The 26,955-nt window shown below is 51.9% G+C and overlaps 1 protein-coding gene across 2 annotated transcripts in view; it reads right to left on the bottom strand.

Annotated features, from left to right (window-relative positions):
* The window catches only part of PRKG1 (protein kinase cGMP-dependent 1), a 276,153-nt gene that overhangs the window by 231,668 nt on the left and 17,530 nt on the right, over positions 1-26,955 (bottom strand). Inside the window, exon 1 of one of the 2 annotated variants that reach the window (XM_050305504.1) lies at positions 20,141-20,604. The exons of the other annotated variant lie outside the window; for it this stretch is intronic. Coding sequence (XP_050161461.1) covers positions 20,141-20,451 — 311 coding nt within the window. The 5' untranslated portion in view covers positions 20,452-20,604. Of the gene's footprint in view, positions 1-20,140; positions 20,605-26,955 lie in introns of those variants that run through there. 2 annotated transcript variants of the gene reach the window in all.

Below are 26,955 nucleotides of genomic sequence, written 5' to 3'. Positions count from 1 at the left end.
AGCAGAGACAGCTCACTCTGGTCTCCTGGATTAGAGGCTACGAACACGTCACCAGCTCCTCTATATGCACTGTTGGCCAGGGGAGATGGATGTGCTCTGCAGAAGCACTCGGCTCCTCCTCGGCATCAACACATCCAAAGGGAACGCTGCCACAGCCATGGGAATACATAACTGCCTCCAGTGGAAGTTTAGGATGGGGTTTCAGAGAAATTGTGATGTATGGGGAGGGGAAAAAGTGAGAGAGATTTCACATCACTTGCTCTGACTCACCCAACACTTCTGATGGATGTTGCTGTCACCAGGACAGCTCCATCAGCTCTTCTGCTTTGCTTTGTCTAGAGGAGTCCCCGGCTGAAATGCCAGAGGTGCACCACAGCAGAATGCAGGCAGGCACTTGGAGCCTCGGTCTCCCAATAAATATCCTGAGGGACTGGAAGGAGAAATATTCCTTCCTGCTTTCCGAGGCAGCAGGAGGACTGACGTTAGCAGCCGGGCTCTGAGACGTAAATATTTGAGAGATGTGGGGCATTATGTAAATAACTGCCCCCCTGCCAAGCCCCGGGAGCATTTCAAGGCAGGTTGTTCCTCCTTGCAGAGGGGTCACTCCGGGATACAGCAATCCTGAGCAGAGCACTGTGGTGCAGGCTCTGTCTAGCCTGCTAATAAACCAGATTACAGCAGGCAAGCACCTTTGGGCAGACAAGATGAACTCCAAACAGCCACACAACCTGATAACGTTTAAGTGGAGGAAGAACAGCAGCAGGAAGCTCAGAAGGTGTCTGTGGAAAAGCAGGAGGATGGGCTGGGAGCAGGGCTGGTTTCTTTCCCTGCCAAGTCAGAACGTTCCAAGTATTACCTCCTAATTCCTGTTTCCACTGCATGAGCATTGACTGTCACTATTTTTGCTTGGAAATGCTCTCACTACTCTTCTTTTAGGAATTCAACTAAGAATCCCAGGCCTGTGAGGCTGCCTTTGGCTGCAGCCACAAGGGATACCCCACACAGGGGGTCCCACAGCCGCACTGAGGATGCCCAGGGACAGTAGGAGCAAGAGCAGGACAAGCCAACCACCTGCAGAGAAGTAGCTCTTTCACCAAAAAAAAAACTAAAAAAAAAGACAACACAACTCCAAACTTGGAAAGTCCCATTTCAGGGCAAAGTGTTCATAAAGTCTTGCACTACTTAGTAAAGAACAATCTGCAGGAGACACTTGGAGATGCATTGAGGATTAAGAGAAATTCCCTTAATTCCCATAAACTGTATAAGACAAACTCTAGGGTCACCTGCAGCCTATTCCCCCCATCCAGTCACACATAAACCCCATGAAAAATAACAGTGGCAAATACGATATCAAAAGACAGGCACCAAGTTCAGATGGAAGGCAAGGAAAAGATGAAGAGCTCTGAAGGACTTTAGGAAACAGCCCTTTTCTTTGATCAAAATAACCCTCCTCCAGAGGCACTGAATGCTTCCAGGAATTTCAGCTTGAAAGGATATTACAGGGGAAACATCCTATTTCTGGCAAAGGGGAGGATATTTTTGAACAAGCAGCATACAAACCTCACATTCCACGGCATCACTTGTCTTCAGGGAATGCTGACAGGAATGGACACGTGAAGGTAAAAAAGAAGGATGTGACAGCACAAAAGGGTCCTGCCCCAGGTAAAGCTAAGGAAGGGCACAATGACTGGGAAATCCCAGGATCATTCCAGGTTGGAAAAGCCCTCCAAAGTCTCTGAGTGCCCCCTGTGCCCGATGCCCGCCTTGTCCCCCAGCCCAGGGCACTGAGTGCCACATCCACACAGCTCCTTGGACACCTCCAGGGCTGGGCACTCCAAACCTCCCTGGGCAGCCCCTGCCAGGGCCTGACCACCCTTTCCAGGGAGAAATTCCTGCTGATGTCCAACCTGAGCCTGCCCTGGCACAGCCTGAGGCCATTCCATCTCCTCCTGTCCCTTGTCAGGGATTGCAGAGCCAGAAGGTCCCCCCTGAGCCTCCTTTTCTGCAGGCTGAGCCCCCTCAGCTGCTCCTCACGGGATTTGTGTTCCAGACCCCGCTGAGCCTGTTTTGGGGATCACTCACTGGGCCCAGGAGCAGTTGGAAGCTGGTTGTTCCAGCCTTGCAGCCGCAGTCCCACCGTGGGAGCCGCTGAGCTATTCCCAAGGGAAAGCTCTGTACAAACAGGGCCATTTACACGAGAAGCCAGAGCACCACTTGCTTCTTGAGGACAGACAGCGACATGCATTAAGCAGATTGCTCTTCTGCCTCCTCAGCAAGCCAAGAAAGCCATTCCTTTAATAAGGCAGGAGTCCTGGAGATCCGTGGTGATGGGAAGCACACGGATTGCCATCCCGGCCAGGCTGTGCAGACAGGAACAAGGCTCTGCTCTGACATGCAGGGTGTGTGACACGAACCTGCAGCTTGTCCCTGTCACATCAGGGTTGGGGAATTCCCTTTCCACCAAAGACTGTGGGTGAACACAGAAGGGGATGGGATTATCCAGGCAGAACAGAAGAGGAGACAGTGACACGCTGATTTGCCAGCAGGTAAATCCATGAACGCACCTGGTAACGAGGATTTGAAAGCACGAGGAATCACACCTTAGGGACAAGCTCAACAGGAACCCAAGACAGCTTCAGAAGCTTTAGGAAGGACTGTATCCCTAATCCTCAGGCCTCTGGGATGCTCCCCTTGCACAACCTCACGTGGCATAAATGGTACACATACTGCGGAGAAAACCCAAGTGCAGTAGTTAATGAGCTGAACAGCCAGAGATTCTAGAGACATCCATTGGAAAACAACCCCACTGAACGCATTACAAGTGAGATACTGCATTAAATTCACTACTTAATTATAGGCACTAGGAGCATGGAAGTATTATGTTTTGTTTCTGTTTACTGTCTTAAAAATCTGACAACCACGGTATAGATGAGACAGAGCTGCTGCTCTTAAATTAGGTGATTCATTGGTGACTTTTTTGCTGCTCAGTTTATTCAAGAAGTTATGTCACCTATTTTTGTGCTGACTAGATTTGTTTATTCCAGCAATATTCTTTGTGAATTGTTCCTTAGAACAGGGGATGCTTGCCACTGTAGTAGACAAGAGAGAAGGGGTTTTTTCCAGCTTCTTTCTCCAAATTCCTTCTCCTGTCAGCAGGCTTTGTAAGGGCTTTCCAGTTGCTTCCTATTTGGCTGGAGAGTTCAGAGTATCCTCTGAAAGGAGGTTGGCCTGCAAAGCCAACCCACCACTGCGAATGATGGCCAGGATTTGGCGTGGCAGGTGAAATGAAGACACCACTTGCCCAGGGGTATCCCACGCTTCAACATCCCTGCAGAGTGCCAACAAGGTCTCAGATTCCAAGTATTTTGGGAGAAACACCTCACTGGGATGTGTGGGCAGATCAAACTGCTGGCTGGCTGCTGATCTAAAGGCACCTGCCACAGCACATGCTACAGCCACAGGCAGCTGGCCACGAGCCTGCTCCCCAGGGGGAGGGTTCAGGAGTGCTGCCACTGCTGCCCACTCCACAAACCCTCTGCTTCCCAGGAGGGCTCTCAACAGGGCACTGCAGAGAAGAACAGGTCTCAAGGCTGAGCACTGTGACAGAGACAACAAGTCAGAAGAGGGCACAGAATTAAGTTTCCTTTATCTGCAGCAAATGAGCAGCAAACTAAATTTGCTCACATAATGTCCTTCTGTGATTACTTTCCTTTCCTTGCATTACTACCCTGCACTTACTCTCCAGTTTTTCACCACCCTCATGTCTCATCCCTTTCCCACTCCATCTCCAAACTCCAAAAGGTTTGCTCCCACTACAACAACTCTGGATCGTCTTCCTTGTTTGTCTGAGTGCCCCAGTTGACATTCCTAGTGCACAGCACCATGGATTTCTTTTTCCTTTCCTTTTCCCATCTTCCCAAACTGCTCCTCTCCTCATGGTCCGCCTGCAAATTCCTGCCCTTTCCTGTTTTGCTGCTTCCCCAGGGCAGTGCCAAAGCAACCCACGAAGCCCAGGTTGCAGCAGGAGGGGGGCACAGAGCCGAGCCCCAGGCCAGGAGGAAAACTCAGACAGGTTGGAAATGGGGCTGCAAGGAGCCAGAGGGTTTAATGTGCAAGAACAGGAAAGGAAGGAGGACATAGCAGAGGTTCTTGCATCAGATTTGGTGGAAATTTCCTTCCAGTAGGTAAAGGGAGCTCACCAGAAGCCTGGAGAGGGGCTTGGGACAAGAGGCAGTGGCTTCCCACTGACACAGGGCAGGGATAGATGGGATATTGGGAAGGAATCCTTCCCTGGGAGGGTGGGCAGGCCCTGGCACAGGGTGCCCAGAGGAGCTGTGGCTGCCCCTGGATCCCTGGGAGTGTCCAAGGCCAGGTTGGAGCAGCCTGGGATAGTGGAAGGTGTCCCTGACATGGCAGGGGATGGGAACGAGATGGTCTTTAAGGTCCTTCCAACCCAAACCAGTCAGTGATTCCATGAAAAGGGGGTAAAGAACCACACACAAAAAAAGCAGAACCCAGCAGTTGATCACAGCAAGACAGAGCCAGTGGTTCTTCTGCTCCAACACCCCTGAGCCTGCAGGGAAACAGTTTGTTTCCGCTGTCCAAATATTTTACAGGACTAGGAGTGCAGTTCTGGTCACCTTCTGAGAAGCATTGCTATGTTTTGAGTCTGTTCCACACTGCACAGGTTGCTTTTAGGAAATATTTACATGAAGGAATACACAGAAAGAGCTAAAAAGAGATGCAGAAAACCTGTGTGCCAGAGCTATTTCCATGGAGGAAACAGGAACTACTGGAGGGAGCCGAAACAATTTCAGATCCAGTTTAATCCCAGCAGGCCTGAAGAGTGTCATTTAAAAGACACTGAAGTGGATTTTAAAGATGCTCAGACAATTAATTCTTCAAAGTCAAAAGCAGAGCCAAGCTCTTTGGATGTATGCTGACATCCTGCATGTTCACGAGCAGAGATGATCAGAAAGATCAGCCCCAGCCTGTGTTAAACCAACAATGAAAATAACTGCCACCAAAATTCATGAAAAAAAAACCCACCTTCCTTTAGTGAGTTTAAGGAACTAAAAATACAAACCTTTGAAGTCAGTGAGATAATAGCACAACTTTCAGTGTTATTTTTCTTAAACCTGAATTTAAAGCTGCTCTCCCACCCAGCAAACAGGAACAGCAGCAAGAGCCACAAGCAAACCCAAAGCCAAAAAGAGCATTTGATTTCTGTGCAGGTTGTTGTTCACCCAGGGACTGCACTTCCACATCTGCTCTAACAGCAGGTTTGAAATATCCTTTATTTCCAAGGGAATGCAGTTTATTTACCCCTGTGCACACACCGTGTAGGTCACTCACTGGGTCATGGGAGAGTCACCTTATCTTAAATGAAATAGCTCTGCTCACCTAACAAAACCTTTTATCCAGCTGTGGTGCACAGGCAGGTCCTTGGAAAAGCACTGTAACTGTGTCCCTACGAGACAGACTCTCCAGGAATGAAAACTCCTGAGTTTTCCCCTGAGAGCAGCAATCCACCTCTCCCACACAAAGGAACATTTTGCTTGCTTGGATCAATTTTGCAGTGCCAGGGCAAGGGGGAATGGCTTCCCACTGACACAGGGCAGGGTTGGATGGGGTATTCTCCCTGGGAGGGTGGGCAGGCCATGGCACAGGGTGCCCAGAGAAGCTGTGGCTGCCCCTGGATCCCTGGAAGTGTCCCAGGCCAGGTTGGACAGGGCTTGGAGCAGCCTGGGCTGGTGGAAGGTGTCCCTGCCCATGGCAGGGGGTGGCACTGGATGGGCTTTAAGGTCCCTTCCAACACAAACTATTTTGGCATCCTGTGGTTTTCCCCCTTCAGCCCAAGAAGAAAATTATCAGGTCTTTAATAACCTTTAACCTGGGTGTCCCTTAGGACAGAAGCTCTCTAAAGCATTAGGTGCAATGTTCCTACATTGATGGTAACTAACACTAAGATTTCATTTCCCATGTGTTTTTTTTTCCTCTACAGCTCATGATTTCAGCTGTTGGTGGCATTAATTTCCAACTATTAAGGTGGGAAAAGCCTCTAAGATCATCAGCCATGAAGCCAGGACCCCCATGTTCACATGTCCCCATGTGCCACATCTACGGGATCTTTTAATGCTTCCAAGGACGGGGACTCCACCTCCTCCCCCTCCAATGCCTGACCACCCATTCCAGCAAGAAATTCTCCCTAAATATCTGATCTAAACCTCCCAAGCTGCTCACCAAACCCCAGTTCTTCTCTCCGCCCCACCGAACTCCTGCCCGAACCCAGGGCACGAGACCCTCAGGAACACAACAGTCACTTTTCCTCTGCTTCCTCCAGTTTTATGGATCTGCTTTTATTTTTTTTTGGCACCAGTCTGAGAGCTGGGCTATCTGGGGCTATTCTATCCACAACCTGCTTGGACAGTTGGCCTTTCTGCCCAAGGAATAAAATCTAACCATTTCATAACTTTCTGTGCTTCTTTCAGGTTGGGTTCTTTTCTTTTTTTTTTTCTTTTTTTTCAATAGAGAGAGACAAGACTGTTCTATTTATAAAGGTCAAGTAAATTGTATGTAGTCTGTGGAGCCCTAAAATCCCTGTGTTATTAAAATAGAATATTTTACTTAGCCAGCCCTTTTCAGAGAGGGAAAAAAGAAATCTCTCCCAGTAATGTCTTTCCCCCTCCTACCTGAGTTAAGGTCTGTACACAATTCTATGTACACTGAGGAGAACACAAGTGTTTATTTGTTCTTCACTTGAATTATAACTACTATTATTTTTAAACACTCTATAACATTTTTACAGGTTGTTTGGATAAGCCACAGCTATAAATCCCACTCGGCTGTCACACCAGGAGAAAGCTTGGCATCATCTCATGGGCAAGGAAATAAAATTGTCAAGAACAGCAAAGGGGGTGGGGGCTGAGAAGGGGTTTGCACGAGGTTTACACAAACCCAGACAAAACCCCTGCCTTCAGACCCATCTCTGCCATCTTCCCATGCTGGAATGACGTCCCAAGGGATTGATACTTCCTCACAAATTACTGAGGAGGTCACACAAGGATTCAGCAACTAACAAGGCTCGAATCCCCCTTTGTTTTGTGAGAAGCAGGAGCCTTGTTTTAATCTTTATCTGGTGAACAATTCCAAGTAAACAGGTTTTATGGTCACGCTGGTGATTATGCCACAGCAAAATGCAGCGAGGGCTGTGTGTCAGACAGCTTAAATCAGAGCTAGCTGCGCCCAGGGAGCCGCTGGCACTGCAGAAAACCCAGGCAGGGCTCTGAGAAAGGCAGCAAACCAACAGTCAAACACAGAATTCCCACCTACACCCACCCCAGTTACGGCATTCACAGTTAAATGCTCTGACTCGCACAGAAACCTCAATACAGGAGAAATTCCTGCTGATATTCCAACTCAGCTGATCTCCTGCCACGGCCTCTGAGCTCTGAGGGGCTCAGCCTGAGAGCTGAGGGCTGTCCTGCGCCCCCCAACCAGCATCAAAGCATCAGGTACAACCAAAAAGAGAGCTGAGCAAGGGATCTCCCCGAGCTGCCGCTTCACCACTGTCACATCTCCCCCCAGGCAGCTCTGACAAGTCTGTAGAGGCAGGAGAGGTCAAGGAGAACACAGAAGTGCCAGGCACAATTACTCTCATTTCATGTGTTTTTGGACAGATATGCCCAGCACACCCAGCTGGAAGTCCAGCAGCAGGAATCCCAAGGGAACAGCTCCACTTTCCAAGAATCAAGCCGAGCTCCACAGAGTTCCCCCCCAAAAAATCACACAGAAAGTTTCTAGCCTGAATTTTAACTATTCAAAACCCCTCCTGTCGTTAGCATATCCCTTACAGACAACTCCAGTTTTAAAGGTTGCTGTGGGATTTATTCTCGGGTTAATAGGAAAAGAAAACCTTAAATAAATCTGTCATTAACCTATACCTGCATTAAGGTTTGTTATTTTGGTGGAAATCTGTGGAAAGTTTCTCTGCCTGTGAAAAGCAAAGTCCCCGAAATGAGAACACTGGGATTTCAAGTGCCCTGTTTCTGTGCCTTGTGGTTTTGCTATTTAATCAGGAGTGAAACCTAATTCCTAATCACTGAGTGCTCGTGCTTAGGAAGGGATTACAGTTGCAGTATTCTCTGGGATATAAAAACTAATCAGCATCGAAAGCCAAGCAGATCAAAGCCTGCAGTGATGGAGTGGGACCAAAGCCTGTGCTGACCATGGTCCTCTCCTCGGGTGCGACACCAACTCCCCAACTTGGAAACTGGGAGGCAAAACCACCTGAACAGCACAAGGATGTCTGAGAAGGAAAAAAAAAGAAAGGAATAAACTAACTTCCTTCCCGACACTCTGGTCGCCCCTGAGGTTGCAGGCAGATGAAATCCTCAACCGTGAGGATTTGAGGATTGCTGGGGATCTGCAGCCTCCCTCTCCTAATCTGCTCTGGCAAGACGGCTGTGCTATTTTGCTTCCTTTAAAAACAGTCACATTTATGCACACATGAATAAAGGGCTAACTGTACAGTCAGTACCAACAGCAGTGCCAGGAAAAGAGGCTGCTGCAGGGAAAAATGGGAGGGAAACACCTCGTGTAAGGGCAGACGCCTGTATTGCATCTCCCAGTTCTTCCATGGGTCAGTAAGGCCACATCGGTCATGGAATGGGCTGGGCTGGAAGGGACTTTAAACACTATGCAGTGCCACCCCCTGCCATGGCAGGGACACCTCCCACCAGCCCAGGCTGCTCCCAGCCCTGTCCAACCTGGCCTGGGACACTCCCAGGGATCCAGGGGCAGCCACAGCTTCTCTGGACAAACTTTCTTCCCAGCATCCCATCTGGCAGTTTAAAGCATTCCCCTCACAGAGCTAACAATTGCCAAGGAGAAGGGAACAGGGCTGGACACAGGGACTGTGTGCCCAAGAACTTGCCTTTCCATGCCCAGCTGTGAATGATGCCCTTTCCTGACCGCTCGGAATTACTTCCCTTGCAGAGAACAAAGCCACAAACAGCCACGACTTCTGCAGACAGTCTAAAAAGCAGTTTTAGGGCGCTGAGGGGGAGGGTCAAAAGCAGAAATCTGTTTATTTGGCACCTAAATATAGCCCAGTTAACTCAGCAAACATTTTTTCTCTACTATGTGCTATTTTGTCTGCATTTAGAGGCTGGAAGGAACCAGCTGCAGTATCACCATTTGATTACATTCTCTGATGAGGAATTTGCCTTTGTTCCCCAGCAGAAATCTCTGCAGTGACCACTCTCCCGAGTCCTGGGCATAAAAATAAGCTTTTCAGCTGAAGCTCCAGCAGTAAGGACAAGCTGCTCTTCACCTCAGCCTTACATGAGCTCTGCTCAGCCATGCCTGGCTCAGGACCAAGCCTCTAATAGTCCAACAGGGCACATCAGGTGGCTGCTCTTCCAGACTGGCCACAGGTTGATGAGTTATTTCATTCAACACACCCCAGCTGCTGGTCAAAGAGAGCTTTCAACCCACTGCATTCCGAGTGGAGGCTGCTGCAAAGACAAGCCTTGTCAGACAGCAACCCAAAGTGAGATTGGGCATTTGGAGATTCTCATTTGAAAAGAATTATAATCCTCTAGAGTAGTTTGGGTGGGTTTTTGCCTTCTTGTTATTTTTAGGTTTTTTTCTGGTAAAGCATATTTGAGCACCTGTAGCATGTGGAAGAGTGAAAACTTTTTTCCCCGTTATGACAATTACCACACTTTAGGATTAGGGCTACACAGAACAGAATCCCGGGATGGTTTGGGTTGGAAAGGATCTTAAAGCCCATCCAATCCCACCCCCTGCCACGGGCAGGGACACCTTCCACCAGCCCAGGCTGCTCCAAGCCCTGTCCAGCCTGGCCTTGGACACTTCCAGGGATCCAGGGGCAGCCACAGCTTCTCTGGGCAGCCTGTGCCAGGGCCTGCCCACCCTCCCAGGGAACAATTCCTTCACAACATCTAATCCATTCCCTGTGTCCTGTCCCTCTATCCCTTGTCCCAAGTCCCTCTCCAGCTCTCTTGGAGCCTCCTCAAGCACTAGAAGGGGCTCTGAGGTCCACCCAGAGCCTTCCCTTTTCCAGGCTGAACCCCCAACTCTCTCACAGCCTGTGTTCATAGGAGAGGTAAGAAATGATAAATGAATGGTAATTTTTTTCCCCAATCACCTAAATCAAACCCTGCCTGCTGAAGTTTCACCACACAGACAGTTCCCTGTCAATGCAGCACCTGATTTACCCTTCAGATAAGGGCACAGACAGTTGATTTAACCTCTCAGAAGCCCTCCCTGCACAAGAAATTCTTTTCAAAAGCACAGGCCACAGGCAGAAGGCTAGGTCTGGACTCAAAAAAAAAAAAGAAAACTAAAACACCACATATGTCTCCAGCTCCTCCCCAGTGCTTTCACTCTCATCTGCTGAGGTGGCTGCCTTTCATCCTCTACATAGGTACTGCAGCAAAGTGCACTTGTGATGACAAAGCAATCCCACAGAAAATGGTGTCAAGGCTCTGACCAGCTGTGTCTGAGCAATCTCAGAATCACCAACACAAACACATTAGAAAAACCCAGACCTTTTCAGGTCTTCTGAAAACACGCAGGGCACAAGGGAGGATTGAAACAAGCAGATGATGGTGGTGGAAGGAAAAAGAACTGCAGAGAGGGTAAGAGAGAGGGATGGAGCACTGAAGCACCAGCAGGGGATGCTCAGGACTGGCAGCCCACAGCCCTGCCTTGCCTGTCCCTTGGTGACAGGGGCATTCCACGTGGTCTGGTGGCTGCAGACACCCGGTGTTTAGGGTGGGAGGGCCCCTCTGGTATTTTCAGTGGGAAGCCAAACGGGGAGCACCAAGGCAGTTCTGGAGCAGCTACAGAGCAAACAACCTGACAGCAGGCCAGCTTTTTTGTGCATCATATGCTTCAGTGAAACTGATAAAGATTCCATTAAGAAGCTCAGGAAAGGCGTGGAATATTATCTCCCCATGATACACCATTCCCTCAGCACCAACAAAGTCACAAAGCATTTCAGCTGCTGCCCAAGGAAATCAGAAGAGGCAATGGAGCTGAAGGCTTCCCAGGAACCATCACCTAAGCCTCAGAAGGCTCCTCCAGCATATCTTAAAACTTCAAATCCCTTTGCAGATCCTCTCTCCTGGGTACTTTACACAAGGGCTCCGTGTCTGACACAGTTCACACAACGCTCTGCTTTACCTCAGTGCAGGAGCCAGGCTGTCCCACCTCACCCTCCCACAGCACACACCAACCAGTTCCCAAAGCTTTCTGTTCTGTTTGCTAAACACTCACAGATTCTGCATCAGTTTAACAACTGTGCCACCATACTCTGCAATATTGCTCAGCTGTATTTAAACAGGAGCCTTCCTCAGTACCAGCCACGCACCCCAAGGCTGTTTTACCTGCTCAGGCACAAAACCAAAAAGCTGAGACTGGCTTGAGGAGCTGAGTTTTGGGGGTGCTTTCCCTACCTAAATAACGGTAACAGCCATCCTTGCACAGAGTCTGAAGGAAAACAAACTGGGGGATTTGTGAGGGAAGTGATAATTTGTTCCTAGTCACAGTACCTGCCACAGTGGTTGGTGAGAAGATAAGGGTAAAGCAGCTGCTTCCTGCACAGCAGGAGCAGAGGTGGGACCTGCCACCACAAAGAGCCCAACATCCCTCTTCCCAAAGCCAAATCCCTGACAAACAGGGGTGGCACATGGGATGCACCTGTGCTGGTGAACCCTGGCTTTGTGCTCCGGCATTCCAGCTTGCCATGCCTGCAGAAAACCCTTCTGCAGGCACATGAATTATTCCAGCCAGAGAATGGAGGGAAGTAAGAGGGATAGCCGGATTCCCTTGGGAATCCACTAACAGAAGGCTGCTGGGCTGCAATACAGTATCCACCTGGAATGCATCTGCAAAAAAAGGCCACAGGAGCCCTTCCTGCCAAGATCCCTGTCAGAGCCAGTTAAGAAGCAGCAAAACAAGAGTTGCACCACCTGTGTCCCTTCTCCTCCGAGCAGAAGCACTGTGGAACTTCAACTCCCTTCCCTCACCACGAGCCTAACACATCCAGCTTCCTCCCAGCCGGGCCCTGCAAGAAGGGAAGGTCAGGGCAAAGGGGAGTGTGTGCCTCACTGCAGCCCTCCCACCCAGCTCACTGTCGTGGTGCCCAGTCCATCTGTGTTTGGGAGCAGTGCTGATGGAGACAAGCAGGCTCCTCTCCACGCTTCATTTCTGCCGTGCCTCCTTTCTGCCAGGAGAGCAGAAAGCAATCGAGTGTCTGATGAGCAGGAGATGTGTTCTCCCCTTGTCTTAACAGGATTTAAATGTGCAAAGATGAGTAAGGAATAACAGAGATATTATCCACACACACATCCCACAACTGGTTCTTAAACACCTGCCAGGTTCAGAGGCACAGCCTCATCCCAGCACTCAGACAGGAAGGCACAGACACAGCCCCACATTGCTGACTGAGATTCATCCCACTCCTTGGGCTGGACACTCCCCACCAGCAAGATGTGGTGGTTGTTTGGTCTGTAACCAGGACAAGTGATGCCCAACACCAAGCAGCCAGTGCCACAGAACCGCTGTTTGTCCTCAGCAGGAGGCCCGGGGGATGTCACATCTGATCAGAGTCAACCCATTTTGCACCGACTGGCACGCCAGAAAAGCTGGATGGTCAGGAAAACCCAGCCTGCTGCAGGATCCTGTGCTACTGTCACCAGGGGTTCTCTGCCTCTTGATGCACACAGGAAACAAGGCAGGTTTTTTAGGGAGATGTAGAGTCAGATGGAACTGCTTTGCAGAAGAGAAGAGCTTGGGGGCTGAGAGGGAAGAGAATAACCAGCATCCTTAGGAAGGGAGAAAAGGAGGAGCAGGGAAGTAACCAAGGGCTCAGACAGGAAAGGAGAAGAGGATGGTGCTCCACACCCCCACACCCTCCAGAGCAGGGATCCAGCTGCCCAGCCAACCCGCAGGACCGAGCTGCTGTGCTGGCAGCTACATGGGACAGCCCCTCCTGCATTTATCAGGTTCCAAAGTCACCTGTTCTGTTCATTAAATACACATATCCAACCACAAAGCACAGGAGCTGCTCACAACACAACACTAACTGAAGCAATGCTGACATTTCAGGGCACACAGGTGGAGACTGACTCCTTGTTCCCAGGATGCCCGCTCTTCCATTTCACCTCAGGGAATTTTTAAGAGCCCTGACTTTCAAACCATCTCTAGGTGAAGATAACTATTGTTTCCAGCTGGCCTCGAGGTGCAGCTGAATGGCATTCCTTGCATCACATTTGCTTTATCTACACCTTCCTGAAGTGCTTGGCCACTGCCCTGAGCCACTGATGTCCTGTATCCACCCGAAATGTTACCCTCCACAAAGTTATTCTCCTCTCTCAGCCTGTGGACCACAAGAGCACTGATGGATTCCCCTCACCCGCCGCATCTCTGCACACAGAGGACATCACACGGGCATTTAAACACTAACAAGCACTGACAGATCGCAGGCACCCACTTACACCGGGGGCAGGGAACAATGGCTTTAGATTCCCAGCACAGCTCATTTGCTCCTTTGCTCCCGACTCCCAGTGATTCCCTGGGGTCACAGAAACCAACGGCATTGACACGAAATCACAGAATGGTTGGGATCTGAAAGAGACCTTAAAAATCACCTCCTTCAAACCCTCCTGCCGTGGGCAGGGACACCTTCCACTAGACCAGGATGCAATTCCAGAGTCCTGCTGCTACTGGAAGAAAATTCCATATATCCTGCTGATGCTAGAGCCTGATTGTTTTGTATCCCAAGAAAAGTGTATTTGCATTAATGCAACACTCCCCCCCAGGTGTTAAGTATGTACATGTCATTCTATATATTTCTCCTGCATGTGAGTTATCACATCCAACACAAAGTAAATATACAAAATTTGTAAACATACAAAGTTGTATATATTTGTAAATATACAAAGTACGTGTGTATTTACAAGAGCCCAGCTTAATTTTGGGTCAACCTGAACACTCCGTTACCATTTTCCCCATTTGTTCACATCACCACCTCACAGAACATTAAATGAGCAAACAAAACAAGCTGCCCTGGGCTGGGGAGTTTCCAAACCCACATCACAATGCGTGCACAGCTTTCCTGACACAGTTTGTGTGCTCAACAGGGAACACCTCCACCAAACATGCTCACAAACCCAATCAAAAAAGGGCATTTTGGGGGAGCAAACACCACCCCAGGCAGGAAAAACGTGGCAGCCCAACAGGGGCTTTTCTTCAGTGATATCCCACTCCAAGTTTGCCCCTAACAAACACGCCCCAAATACAGTCCAAGTGTCCCAATCCTACTTCCTGAAGTCTGACAGCCCATTTTGTACTTTGAAATCAGGCACCGGCGTTCAAGTTTGGCTCTCCCTGCTCAGGCACCAGTTTCCAAGGAAACCAGTGACTGCAGGAGCATTGCAAACCGCCAGTCCTGTGCTCTCTGTTTCCCAGGCACACTGGAGCCTTCTCCGTGACACAAACCCTTCCAGGCAGGTGCTTTCCCGCCGTTTCTGAAACACCTGGATAGAATTCCAGACGTTCAGGATGTCAGGATGCACAGCACACACCCAGGTGACTCGCACACTTACTCCAATCCACTTTCTGTACACGTTGAGAGAAGGAGAAAGGAATTATTTTCCTGTTCTAGGCTCCAACGCAGCAACAAATGCTTTTGTTTTTTCCTGTTCTATCAGCCCCTCAAAACAGAGGCTGGACACACACAACACCAATGCCAGGGACTTCTCTGCCTGCACCTACCCCTTAGAAATGGCAAAGCAGCGAGAGGAAAAACATTTACAGAAGTAGTTGTGCTTTGCCCTGATTCGAATGTAAATATTTTGTGCCGTGAAAAGCCACAAGCAAAGAAATATCACGAGCACGGGCAGTGGGGACTATGAGTTATGTCAGTGAACCACCACCACCTCCAGCTCAGCTTTCCAGGATTCTGAACTCTTGGGATCCCTCCCGAGCAGGGTAATTAAAAAACCTGATACATATCAAGCCTTTTTAACTCTAAAGGTGCAGTTTTTTCCCCTCTGGCTCCCGTTTTGCTCCTCATGCTCAGCGAGTCACTCAGCGAGGCAGTGGCTGGGTTCATTCTGTGCTGCTGCACACATTTCTGCTCAGTATCAGCACTCTAATCTGGGGTTTTATTACTAATTTCAAACAAGCACATCCTGTGTTTAGAAAGAGGATGCTAAACCTCAGGAATGCTTTCCCAGAGAGTCTGGAGACAAGGAATCTGTGTCTGTGGCCTGGGACCTCGTTTTTCTCTTACATTTTCAAGCTACCCACCTACAGTTTTCACACAGATCCCTGAATGTAATACAGGGAACAGCAATATGGATAATTGTTCCAGAAATATAAACAAGAGGGAAAAAGTTAATTCTGGAGAAAGCTAATTTATGGAGCCGCATTACAATTTAAAAAACAGTTTCTATGTTAATTAGCACCGTCATTAAAGTGCTATTAGCATGCTCAAAACTACCATACTTGCTGAACAGTTTTGTTTTGCATATAACCACCGTAAAAATGCCAATGCAGGTTCTGAACAGAACTCCTCTGCTTTAAAACACAGGTTTTTGACAGTACACCACTAAAACCAGTATCCAAAAGCAGCAGAAATCCCGGGAAGTCTGTGTTGCTTGTTGCTGCTCTGTCCTCATTGTGTGTTCAGACACGGTCAGGGAGCAGATGATCCTTCCCAGCAAAGCCTCATCCCTCAGCAGATCCCCCACCAGCAGGGAGACACAGCCCTGGCACCTCTGGACACACACCAGGGGAGTCCTGACCCCAAACCCCTGCACACAGAGAACCACACTGACAGCACTGCCTGTCAGTGTTTCCACCCAGAATTAGCTTAACCTGCATTCAGATGGATTCCACATTAGGTCACACAGCACGTAAAAGCAACCACGGCATTTAATAACCCTCAGATAAATCATAAATGCATTTCAATTAATTGTTCACTGGACACATCACAGGGAATTACATCTTGATACCAGAAAAAAAACCAAAGGCTGCACCACTACATCCATTGCTGCTGCTGCTTTTGGTGAGCTGTTTTCTGCCCCAAAAACAGAAGGTGATAGGACTAAAGAGGCCACACCATCCCAGCTCCTGCCCCACACTGCAGGAAGCCACCACTGCCAGAGTGTGTCTCAGTCCCTCAGTCATCTCAAGTTTCATTATGTCACCAACCATCCTCCAAATTATTTTAGGAAGAGGAGGACATGGGGTTTAAGAGAAGAGGGGGTTGGTGGTTTGGTTTTTTTTTTCGGGGGGGGGATTCTTCAGAACTACAGTTTGTCTTAATTATTATCTTAGTTAATACATACCATTGATAAATACCAGCAGATCATTTTTCTGCAATTACTCCAAATATGAAGGTTTTTTCAAGTATTTCTGGGGAGCTTATGACTATTATGATCGCTTAAAAATACGCCTGTAGCCCACAGAAGATGAGCACATTCACCTTCAAAGAACCAATTTGGCCATTACAGGGATTTTGCTCAATCCCTTGCATGTCTGCTGTACTTTCCCTAAGGCTATGCAACCAACAATTTCACACTGCTCAAACCAGACCTCTTAAACACAGCTCACAGGCTGCTCCTCCCCTCACAAACCAATCCCTGGGACTTTGGCACATTCCTCAGCTTTACATTTTAACTCCCCCATAACAAGTGAGTTTTCACCTCATTTCCTACAAAGGACAGGGCATTTTGCATTTTCTCTGTCACACCCCCTCGGCCAAGAGAGCCGGCCCTTCACGCTCACCAGCTCTACATTCTGCTTCTAAATTCCTTTTTTTCCTTTCTGGAGAAGAAAACGCACTGATTACACAGCCTTCCAAAAAAGCCAACAGCTGTCACCAATCCCTGAACAAAACAGCCTGTTAAAATCAACGTCCTGGGTATTTTCCCATGGCAAGGACGACGTAACCAAAGGGAAGAGCTGCAGCTTGGTAGTTAAAAGGGCTTTTCTTTGGTTGGCTGCTCTGTAAAATGTTAATTGGAATAGCAGTTGGTACAAACTCACAGTATTCCTCCCGTGCTGACAGGCTGTTAACAGCCAGGATACACCCTGTGAGAGGTCAAAGGTGTGGAAAAACAAACAAGGGCAGCAATTGTAGAAGATGAAGAGGAGATAAGGGTTTGTCACGGCATTTTTCTACCACGGGAAACCACACACAGTCTGTGCCCACTCACTCAGACACGTCTTCCAAGTTATTTCCTTTCTTTTTTTTGAGGGGGGGAGGAGAAAAAGCCACTTATTTTTACAAAAATCTAGTTACTTGAACAGGAAGACTGATCAAGATGCCAATGGCTGATTTCTCTCCCCACCCTTGTCACTTGGAAGATAATGGCAGGGTGTGTCCCTCCATGAGTCTCAGCCATAAACTCCTTCGGTGAGCCCACAAAGTCCCGTCTCACTTTTAAGTAACTTTTAGAGGCAACACAAGCCCAACCCTGCAACAGCAACTAAAACTCTCATAGCTCTGAAACAGGTATTTTTAAAGACTAGATGTGCCTCAAGTGGAGGGGTTTACATGCAAGGTGAGATCATGCGGGGAATTTAATGGTATTTTTCCACATAAGGCGATTCAATTTACTTTCACACTTCAGATGCCATCCATCGAATCACAGAGTGATTTGGGTTGGAAGGAACTTAAAGCCCATCTTGTTTCACCTGTGCCATGGGCAGGGACACCTTCCACTAGCCCAGGCTGCTCCCGGCCCCGTCCAACCCTGCCTTAAACGCCCACACCTGGGGGATTACGATCTGCAACTGCGAGCTGAGTTAAACACTGCAAATACCATGAGGAGTATTGACCAGGGAAGGCCGATACGAAACGCTCCCTCAGCTGAGCGTTGTTACACTCCACGCCACACTGCGGTAAGGCGTTTACACAAGGAGCAATTACAATTCAAGCTGGAAAACGTTACTCCAAGCCTTTGCCTGCATCCCTACGTATTCCACTAGTACACGGCAGAGGATCCGGGAGCGTTCTCCCGAAACCTGTGGCTCTTTCCTGAGCGCTGGGGAGCTGCATTCCCACTTCGAGGGCACCAAGGCGCAAACACTGACAGAGAAATAAATGTTTTTGGATGCGATACACACTGTCCTAGAGGAAGGTATCGCCGGTGGGATGCCTTATCCCACCTGGGATGTTTTCCAGGCACACCACGGATTGCAAAAACCACAAACCCGCCTGCGCTGGGACAACCCTGTCCCCCCCTCTCCCGACAGAACCCGGCGTCCACTTTTGGGGGTCTTTATTGGGTTTTTGGGGGCTGGGGGAAGGGGTATTTTTCATCCCACTGCCGCTTCCCCCCGACATCCTTTAGAATCCGCTGCGAGTCGCCTTAAAAGGGCAAAATATCTGTAGAGAAACGGCAGCGGGAATGGGAGTGGGGGGAGGGAACAGGAATTGGAGGGGAGCGAGAGTGGGGGAAAGCGAGAATTGGGGAGGGGGAATGGGAAAGGGAGCGGCGGGAATGGGAAGGGGAGCGGGAACGAGAGGGGCACAGAGCGGCAGCCGCCGCGCCGGCACACCCAGCCCGGCCCAGGGTCCGGCCGTGGCCACCGCCCCGAGGGCGGGCAGTTGCCAGGAGACAGCGGGGAGGACCGGGCAGAGGGGCGAGCGCGGCACCCTGCCCGGGACACCGGCCCTGTCCTACCATCCCAACCGGGACACCGGCCCGGCCCCGCCATCCCAACCGGGACACCACCGGGGCACCGTCCCAGAGCCGCCGTCCCCAACCGGGACACCACGGGGACACTGGCCCTGCACTACCGTCCCCAACCAGGACACCGGCCCTGCGCCCCCATCCCAACCGGGATACCACCGAGACACCGGCCCTGCGCCCCCATCCCAACCGGGACTCCACCGGGACACCGTCCCGTCCCCGCTCGGGGTGCGGAGGATGAAGACGGCCCGTACCCCGAGCTCAGCCATGTGCCCACCCCCCCTCCCCAAGCACACCCGGCACACACGCACCCGACTGCCGAGACGGCTCCAGGGATCCTCCAGCGCTCCTGGTTAACAATTCCATGAGGGAGACGCCGGCCTCGGAGGGCAGCGGGGGTCGCCCACGGGCGGGGAGGTCGTGCCGTGCCCTCACACGAAGTCCGGCGCTGCGAGCACCCGCCCGTCACCTCCGTCCTCCTCTTTTCCCATCCCTGAGGAGCGCCGAGCCCAAGGCATGGCGCTTCGCCGACCCTCAGAAGGCGCTGCGCGCGGGGAGCGCGAGAGGCTTCCGTTTTTTCCGTTAAACGGCTCTGATTACCCTAATTAGCGGCAGGTGTGCAACCGGGCCGGGTGCGCAATCAGGGCGGGTGTGCAACCAACCAGGGCAGGTGTGCAATCAGGGCAGGTGTGCAACCAGCCAGGGCAGGTGTGCAACCAGGGCAGGTGTGCAATCAGGGCAGGTGTGCAAACGGGGCAGAGGATCCCCGCAACTTTCCCTGCCCCCGCCGCACCCCCTCCACCGGACCAGGACACCGCAATGAACCGCTGCGGCTGCCAAACCCCCCTCCCCAAAACACCAGCACCCCCTGGGCAGGGGAGGATAGCGGAGAGCCGGCACCGCATCCCGGCGGGCTCTCAGTTTCCCTGCTGGGACTGTCTCCCTGCGGGACCCCGGAGCGACCCCCCGGCTCTGTCCTGTCCCCTCCTGCATCATTAAAGTCCCCCGAGCCCGCGATCCGCTCCGCTCCGACCCGCCGGCAGATGCAATTCCCAGTGCCCGCCGCCGTGTCCCGCTCCCCTGGCGGGATGGGGGCGGCCGCGTCCCCCCGGAGCAGAGACGGGGAACGAGGGTCCCCCTCTCCTCGCACCTCGGCGCTCGCTCCTGCCGCACATCCCCCCGCAAACCTGGCGCTCGCAACTTTCCCACCCCGCGGGACCACCCGGAGAAGATGCGGGATGCGGGGCCGCTCCGCACCCCCAGCCCCGGTGCCTGCCCGGCGGGCGGCGGCGCGGCCGGGGGATGGAAAGGGATGCAGGGGAACGGAGGGAGAGAGGCGGCAGCGAGGGGAGAGGGGTGGCGGGGGGCTGAGGGTGCCCACGGGTGACCCCCTTGCTTACTGCGGGCTCTTGGGGTAGAAGGGGAGGGTGACGTGGCTCAGATCCTGGATGTCGAAGGCGGTGGGCTCGGCCGAGATCGCCTGGCGCTTGGTCCGCTGCTCGCCCTGCAAGGTGCCGGCGCTCTGCTGCTGCGCCTGCTGCGTGGCGGGCCGGATCACCGAGCGGTACTTGTCCAGCTCGTTCTGCAGCTTCTGGATCAGTTCGTCCTTCTGGTCCAACTCCAGCTCCAGCTCGTCGATGAGCGCATCCCGCTGCCGCAGCTCCTCGATCTTCTCCTGCAGCGCGTACTGTAAATCCCGCAAAGTGCCCATGGTCCTGCCGCCGCGCTCGCCCCTCGCCGCTCCCGGCAACTTTCACGCCCCCCGGGCCGCCCTGCCGCTCTCGGGCCAAGCCGGCCCCCGCCGCCCCTCGGGCCGGCCCGGCGGGGCCCCGGCGCAGCCGGACCCCCGGCACGGCGCTGGGAGCCGGGCTGTTGTCAGGGCCGGTCGCGATCCGCCTGCGTCAGGCTGGGCTGGCGAGGGAGCCGAGACACACACACACACCCGCGGCGGGAAGGAGGGAGGGAGGGAGGAGGGAGGCGGGAGGGAGGCAGGGGCGGCGGGGAGGATGCACATGCTCTCCCCGCTCGCTCCCGCCCGGCCCCGCCGCTCCCCGCGCCGCCCACGCCCCGCGGGGTGGCCCGGCGGGGGCTGCGGGCGGGGAGGAGGGGAGGAGGGATGGAGGGAGGGGGCCGGCCGGGAGCGGCTCCCCGCCCGTCCTCCCGCAGGAGGAGGCCATCAGGTCCGGGCTGCGCGGTCCTGCCCGCCCGTCCCGCTGCCGGCGTGTCCCCGGTGCCCTCCCTCCATCCGCTGCTCCGCTCAAGGTGCCGCTTTTCCCTAAGGAATTCGCCCGGCTTATCTCCCCGTTACTTTGTTTTTAAATAGCCCATTTTCGTCGCCTGCTCTGAGTGGAAGCACAAGCCGGAGCCTGGCATGGCTCCTCCTCAGTCTCAGCAAGCTTCGGGCTCCAAAAACCCAGATTTCCGTGTGAATATCGGTCAAGTATGTCTGCACTGGAAAAGCCTGGAGGCAGGGCAGATGGGTTTCTGAGCACTAAAAAAAAACCCGTAACTCAAGATCTGGGAATTTTCCGTGTAGCCCAAATACCCACATGAAAGCACACGCCTGTTTCTGCCGTACCAAACGCGATCGGATTTTCCCGGAGTGCGGGATTTTCCCTCGTGCACTCGGATTCCCTGAGTGCCGCCACACGCCGGCTCTACCTCTGCGATACAGTCCGCGGGGCCGCAGCACAAAAATAACAGACGAAATGAGCCGCATCAGCGGAGCCCTCGGTGCCAAATGGTTCTGGTTCCTTCCCCCGTGCCCGCGTTTGCCAAGCGTTTGCCAAGTGACAGCCCAAGGATTGGACCCCCAGGGAAAGAAAGAGGGCAGCGTGGGCTGCTTTGGGGCTTCCTGATAAGACTGTCCAGTCCGGAGGACTCGGCGATAAAAGCTCCAGCTGGAGCACTGACACCCAGCGAGAGCTCCCGCAGCGCTGGGGCACCGGCACGGTGTCGTGCTCAGATGTTTTCAGGGCGGCACAAACAGCTGCTTCTGTTCCCTCTCGGGGAGTCGGATTTGGGGAGAAGGAGGATGCAGCCAGGGATACGGATTTTTTTTTTTGAGGGGGGTGGGTTGTACCCACGTGTTTGTATCTGGACCTCCCCTGCGGGCATTAGCTGGGAATGCCAGACATCCAGACCGTGTTTATGGGGTTGAGATCTTTTGGGTTTCCCTGTTAATTTTTTTTTGTACTGTTACATACTGGCGCTTGCCTGAGTCCAGAGCTCCAGCTTTCAACCTACAGATGGTCTTTATAAAATAAATCAAACAAAAAAAAAAAAAAAAAGGGAGTTACAACTGCTTCCTGCTCCACGCTGGTGTTGGAAAGGGCCTGGCCTCTGTTCACAGGCATGAGGCTTTGTAGGATCTTCATGTATTTGATCCCTCCTGGGTTTTTCCCAGTGAAAAGGGGGGGGGAAAATGAGTTATGCAAAAAGCCTCAGTTGTCAGTCCCCCTGATACATACGTTGTTTTCACAGATTTAAGTTCAGACAGCGTTTTTTACTGCCTGTTCCCTCCGTTCCGGTCTCACACAACTCACCAGGAACAAAAGCACCAAATATCCTCAGAACATTTCCATTTTAAAGAAGACCAGCATTAAATAGATGCATTCCTGCTGCCTACAAACTAGGAATCGGTGATAAATAAAATATTTTAATAGCATTCAGCCGACATGCTTTACATTTTATTGTTTCCCTCCCTACAGAAGTGATACCGATGTCTGGACGAGGGAGACGGAGATACAGTTAACTGAAGCCCACCAGGCTGCAAATGAATCCCAGCCCTGGGGGGAAACTGGTGCATAATTTCTCGGTGACAAGCAGTAAAGTCACATTAACTTGGTTTCTATTAGAGGTGTCCAGCCTGGGACTGAGACAACAGCTCCACTATCAGAGAGGGCCTCGAGAAAACCATGAGAAATTATGGGCAGTAAAGCTGCCAAGGAATTTAGCTGAGTATATGTAGAGAATGCATTTATTTACAGGTGGGAAGGGGATTTTCATAAGACCGCTGAGGTCTGAAGAGAGATTTTTATGGCTCAGTTTTAGGTTTGGGACTGTAACCCCCAGCTATCAAATCTAAGGCCGGTCTTCCCTAATTTAAGGACGAGGCCAGAGCAGCCCAAAGGGCTTCACAACCCGACAGCCGAGTTGTGCCACGGGAAGGCAGCTGGCAGTTGCCTATTTTTGGCTATTCCCTGCTCTCCCGAAGAATCCATGGGGTGAGTGCAGATCCTGGCACCGGCTGGGGTGTAATCTCAGCGACCCCAGGGTACCGCCCCACTCCAACAAAAAATAAATCCCATGATCCCGTTCCTTTCAACTTAAAGCTCCCAATAAAAAAAAAAATAAAATAAATCTCGGCCTCTCAGAGCAGCTGCTTTGTCTTCTTGAGCCAGGGAATGGAAAGAAACAGCTTCAGGGAGAAGAATGGCAGGAATGCACCAACTGGCTTGGGTTCGGGAGGACGGGCTGAAGCTGCTCGGTTTGCTAAGGGAGCCTTTGGCTACAGACGTCCCAGAGGCTTTGTGTGAGCCCTGCACTGTGCCTGGATGTCAAGGAAGCAGGAAGCACAAAAAAAGAGCATCTGCAGGCTGCGTCCTCTCTGCCCCAAAACACAGCATGCCGGGGCTGGATGGTGGGAACCACATGGAACAGGGATGTTCCCTCTCTCCAAGCGGGCTCTGAGGAACTCTCAATATTTCCTCTCCGCACAGCCCCGGGGTTTTAATAGCTTTTGCTTCTAGACCTTCCAGGGATCATCTGTCACCAAACTCACCCACTCAGCTGCTGTCTTCCGAGCTAAAGCCACAGCTGAACACTCCCTATTCCGCAGACACTTCCCTGGATTCCCGAGGCCAAGCTCAGGTAGGCAGCGGGATCGCTGACAAGCAAATGTCACCTTGCTGCAGCCAGCCAGGACAGCGTGGATGGAGAAGCTGGAGATGCATCACTGACCACATACATAAACACTGCCCTCCTCCTGGAAGCACTTTTTTTTTTTTCCTCCCTGCCTAATGCTCTCTATTCTTTCCCCACAAACATCCTCAGGAGCAGATCAGCCTGTGGCAGGGAGTGGAACCACCTGGATTTTGCGATGGATTTCCCTGCTCAGTGCCCAGTGCCCTACCTACACACACACTCCCAGCAACACCTCTACAGCGAGAGGGAGGAAAGGCCAAAACACAGGGAGGTGTAGAGGAAAGCAGCACATACAGGAGCTGAACTCTTGCAAAAAGCACGCCGTGAACAACTCCAGTTGCGTCCATCCCCGAGTGCCTCATCTGTGGGATGCCACCTGCTATTCCACGTCCCCAAAATCCACGCCAGCCCCGAGGCAGAGGAAGGAGTGCCACCTGCTGAAACGTGAACTCTCCTGACTCCTCCCTAGGGCACGTTTGGCCATTCTCTGTGCCTTTTCAGAATCCCAGAGTACTGAGATGTGAGGGGACCCACAAGGATAGTGGAGTCCAGCTCTTCAGTGACTGGCCCATATGGGGTTTTGCCCCAGGGTGTCTCTGGTCACTCCTCCTGGGGCCACGGTGCCCCTCAGCTTTCTGTGGGGCAGCTGGAAAGTAATTCAGCCCCCAGGGGTGGGGATGGGGCTGAAACTGCTGTGTCAAAGCAGCCTCACCAAGACCAAGGAGCAGGAAGGGGCAATATTTGAGGAGTGCTTCAGGCCCTCTTCTCTGTGAAAATAAACCCTATTTTCTTGTGACACTGGATCTTCCTCCTTATTTTGGTCCTTTTCGGATCTTCTGAAACTGGGTGCTGAAACCCATTTGTTCCTCCCCACTGAAGGGATGGAGATACCCAGGGCTGGGCACTATTGCAGCCAGTGCTATCATTTAAACCCCACTGACTCCCCAGTGCTGGAAGTCAAATCCACGTCTAACCTGGATTAACTTGAAGCTTTTCCTGTAGTGCATTCTCAGAAAGAACCACTGAGAAGTAGCTCTTGTGAAGAGCATGTAACTGGCTCCAGCCTTCCTAGGAAACCCTCCCAGGATGAGGATCATTTGGAGCAGAGCAAGAAGGAAAAAAAGAAAACAAAACCCCTGTAAGACTTATTAACAGTACAAAAAATTGCTCGCTGCAGAATGAGCAAGGGGAAAAAAATAATCATGTGCTGCGCTGCAGCTGGTAATGCATTTAGCTTTTTATATCACATTAGGGAGATGCATAACACAGAAATGAATGTTTGTGCCACGCAAGGCAGAAGGATGAGACGTGGAATTACCCGTGGAGCACAGGGGTTTCAAGCCATCCTGTCCCCTGTGTGTGCAGATGCAGGAGCCAGAATCAGATGGAAGACACAGGTCTCGTGTTCTCCTTCCTGAGCCTGTTGCCTGGGAAGAATAGATGGCACAAAGATGCACTGGGGCAAAATGAGAGTGCCCCTTGCCTCGTTGTTTTTCCAGGCTGGAGGAGAGCCTGTATCCCTGGTTCCTGCTGGGTGGGCTGCGGAGCTGAGACACGAGGGGCATCAGCCATCTCTCTGGGAGGAACGTGAGCTTTGCACCAAAATGGCACAATAAATTATCCTCAGTCAGTTCAGCCGCAGACCCTGTGCCCTCCCAGCAGCATCTGGCACGCTGCAGTTGGAGGATGCCTTCCTAAGCCAGGAGTTTTCCGGGTCTCCACATCCCTTGGGTGCTGGTTCAGCTGCCCAGGAGTCCCTGCAGAGTTAAGGGTGTGGGAATTGCCATCCCTGATCCTGAGCCCTCCTGCCCACGCACACCTCAAGCCACTGCGTGGGGTTTTTTCCCACCTGCCAGAAAAGGCTGGACTGCCCAGCAAGATCAGACATGAGCAGAGCTTGCACAAGTCTTCCTGTGGACTGGATTAAGGCAGAAACAGCCTCAAAATGATTCAGCTGCCTCGAGAAGTCTCTTTAGGCTCATATAAAGCAGCAACTTGTTCTGCAAACTGCCAAAATAAATACCTAGTGCTGCTTTGCAGTTACTACAATTAGGCACTGCCTATGCCCCTGCTTTTCTCAGCAGTCCCAGGGCACTGGCTATGTAGAGCAAAAGCAGCATTTAGACAGGGAGGGCCCTGGAAATGTAGTTTTTCTTTTGCTTTCAGCCATAAGCAACCAGCAAATGAACCCAGGGACCAATTAAACTAAATGTAAGGCAGCAGATCCAGTCTTGGAGCCGTGAGATACAGGACATAACGAAGGTGAAGTTTGTAGAAAACAAACTGAGCTGCTCTCGTTGGGAAAGCAGGTCCATTCTGGCTCCCACACACGTGTCTGTGAGACTGGGGGAGCTGGAGTGGGTGGAGGGAGGTGGGAGCCATGCACTGGATCTGATTTCCATGGAGGGGTGGCTGGGATAGCCAGGCCAGCTTCCCTCCACCTCTCAGCAGCCAGAGCTGAACTGCTGGGAACAGAGCTGAGCTGCACTGAGCCCAGGCTCAGTGACATTTTAGCTTCACTATCTTGGGGTCATGGTGAAGGGGTGGGAGGACTCAGTGACTCATCCCACCAAAGGACGTGGGGTTGCTGCCCAAGGACAAAAACAACCAGGGCAGCATCCCAGAGCTCTGCAGTCAGCATGCACAGGCTTCAGAAAGCTTCCCAAACCTCACTTTTCAGAGGCAAAACCCTTGCAAAGCCCTGGGCACAGCCACAAACCCACAGCTGCCTAACACACGCTGCCTGTCACCTGGGCATCGGGCTGCTGGGAGAGGCACCTGGGCAGAGCGTAGATCTGACCTTCCCATGGCACAGGGAGCTCAACAGACTGTTAGGACATCCAGGGTCAAATTCCAGCTTTCTGCCTTTGTTCCTGACTGCACCTGCACCTACAGGCCTTTTCCATGGGAAATCACCTCCGTGCCTGTCTTCACGTGGGACTCCAGTGAGCAACAGCAGCTCCCTGGGCACCTCTGGGATCCATCCAATCCCACATTGGTTTGGGTGGGAAGAGATTTAAAGATCATCCCATTCCACACCCCCTGTCACGGGCAGGGACACCTTCCACCAGCCCAGGCTGCTCCAAGCCCCGTCCAACCTGGCCTTGGACACTTGCAGGGATCCAGGGGCAGCCACAGCTTCTCTGGGCCTCCCACCCTCACAGGGAGGAATTTCTTCCCAGTATCCCATCTGACCCTGCCCTCTGGCAGTGGGAAGCCATTGCCCTTGTCCTGGCACTCCAGGTGCTTGTCAGTAGTCTCTCTCCATCTTCAAAACACGGCACAAACA

The sequence above is a fragment of the Myiozetetes cayanensis genome, unplaced genomic scaffold (assembly GCF_022539395.1).
Source record: "Myiozetetes cayanensis isolate MyiCay16 unplaced genomic scaffold, myiCay2020 scf10, whole genome shotgun sequence".
Classification (NCBI taxonomy): domain Eukaryota; kingdom Metazoa; phylum Chordata; class Aves; order Passeriformes; family Tyrannidae; genus Myiozetetes; species Myiozetetes cayanensis.
This window is presented reverse-complemented; position numbering and strand designations above follow the sequence as displayed.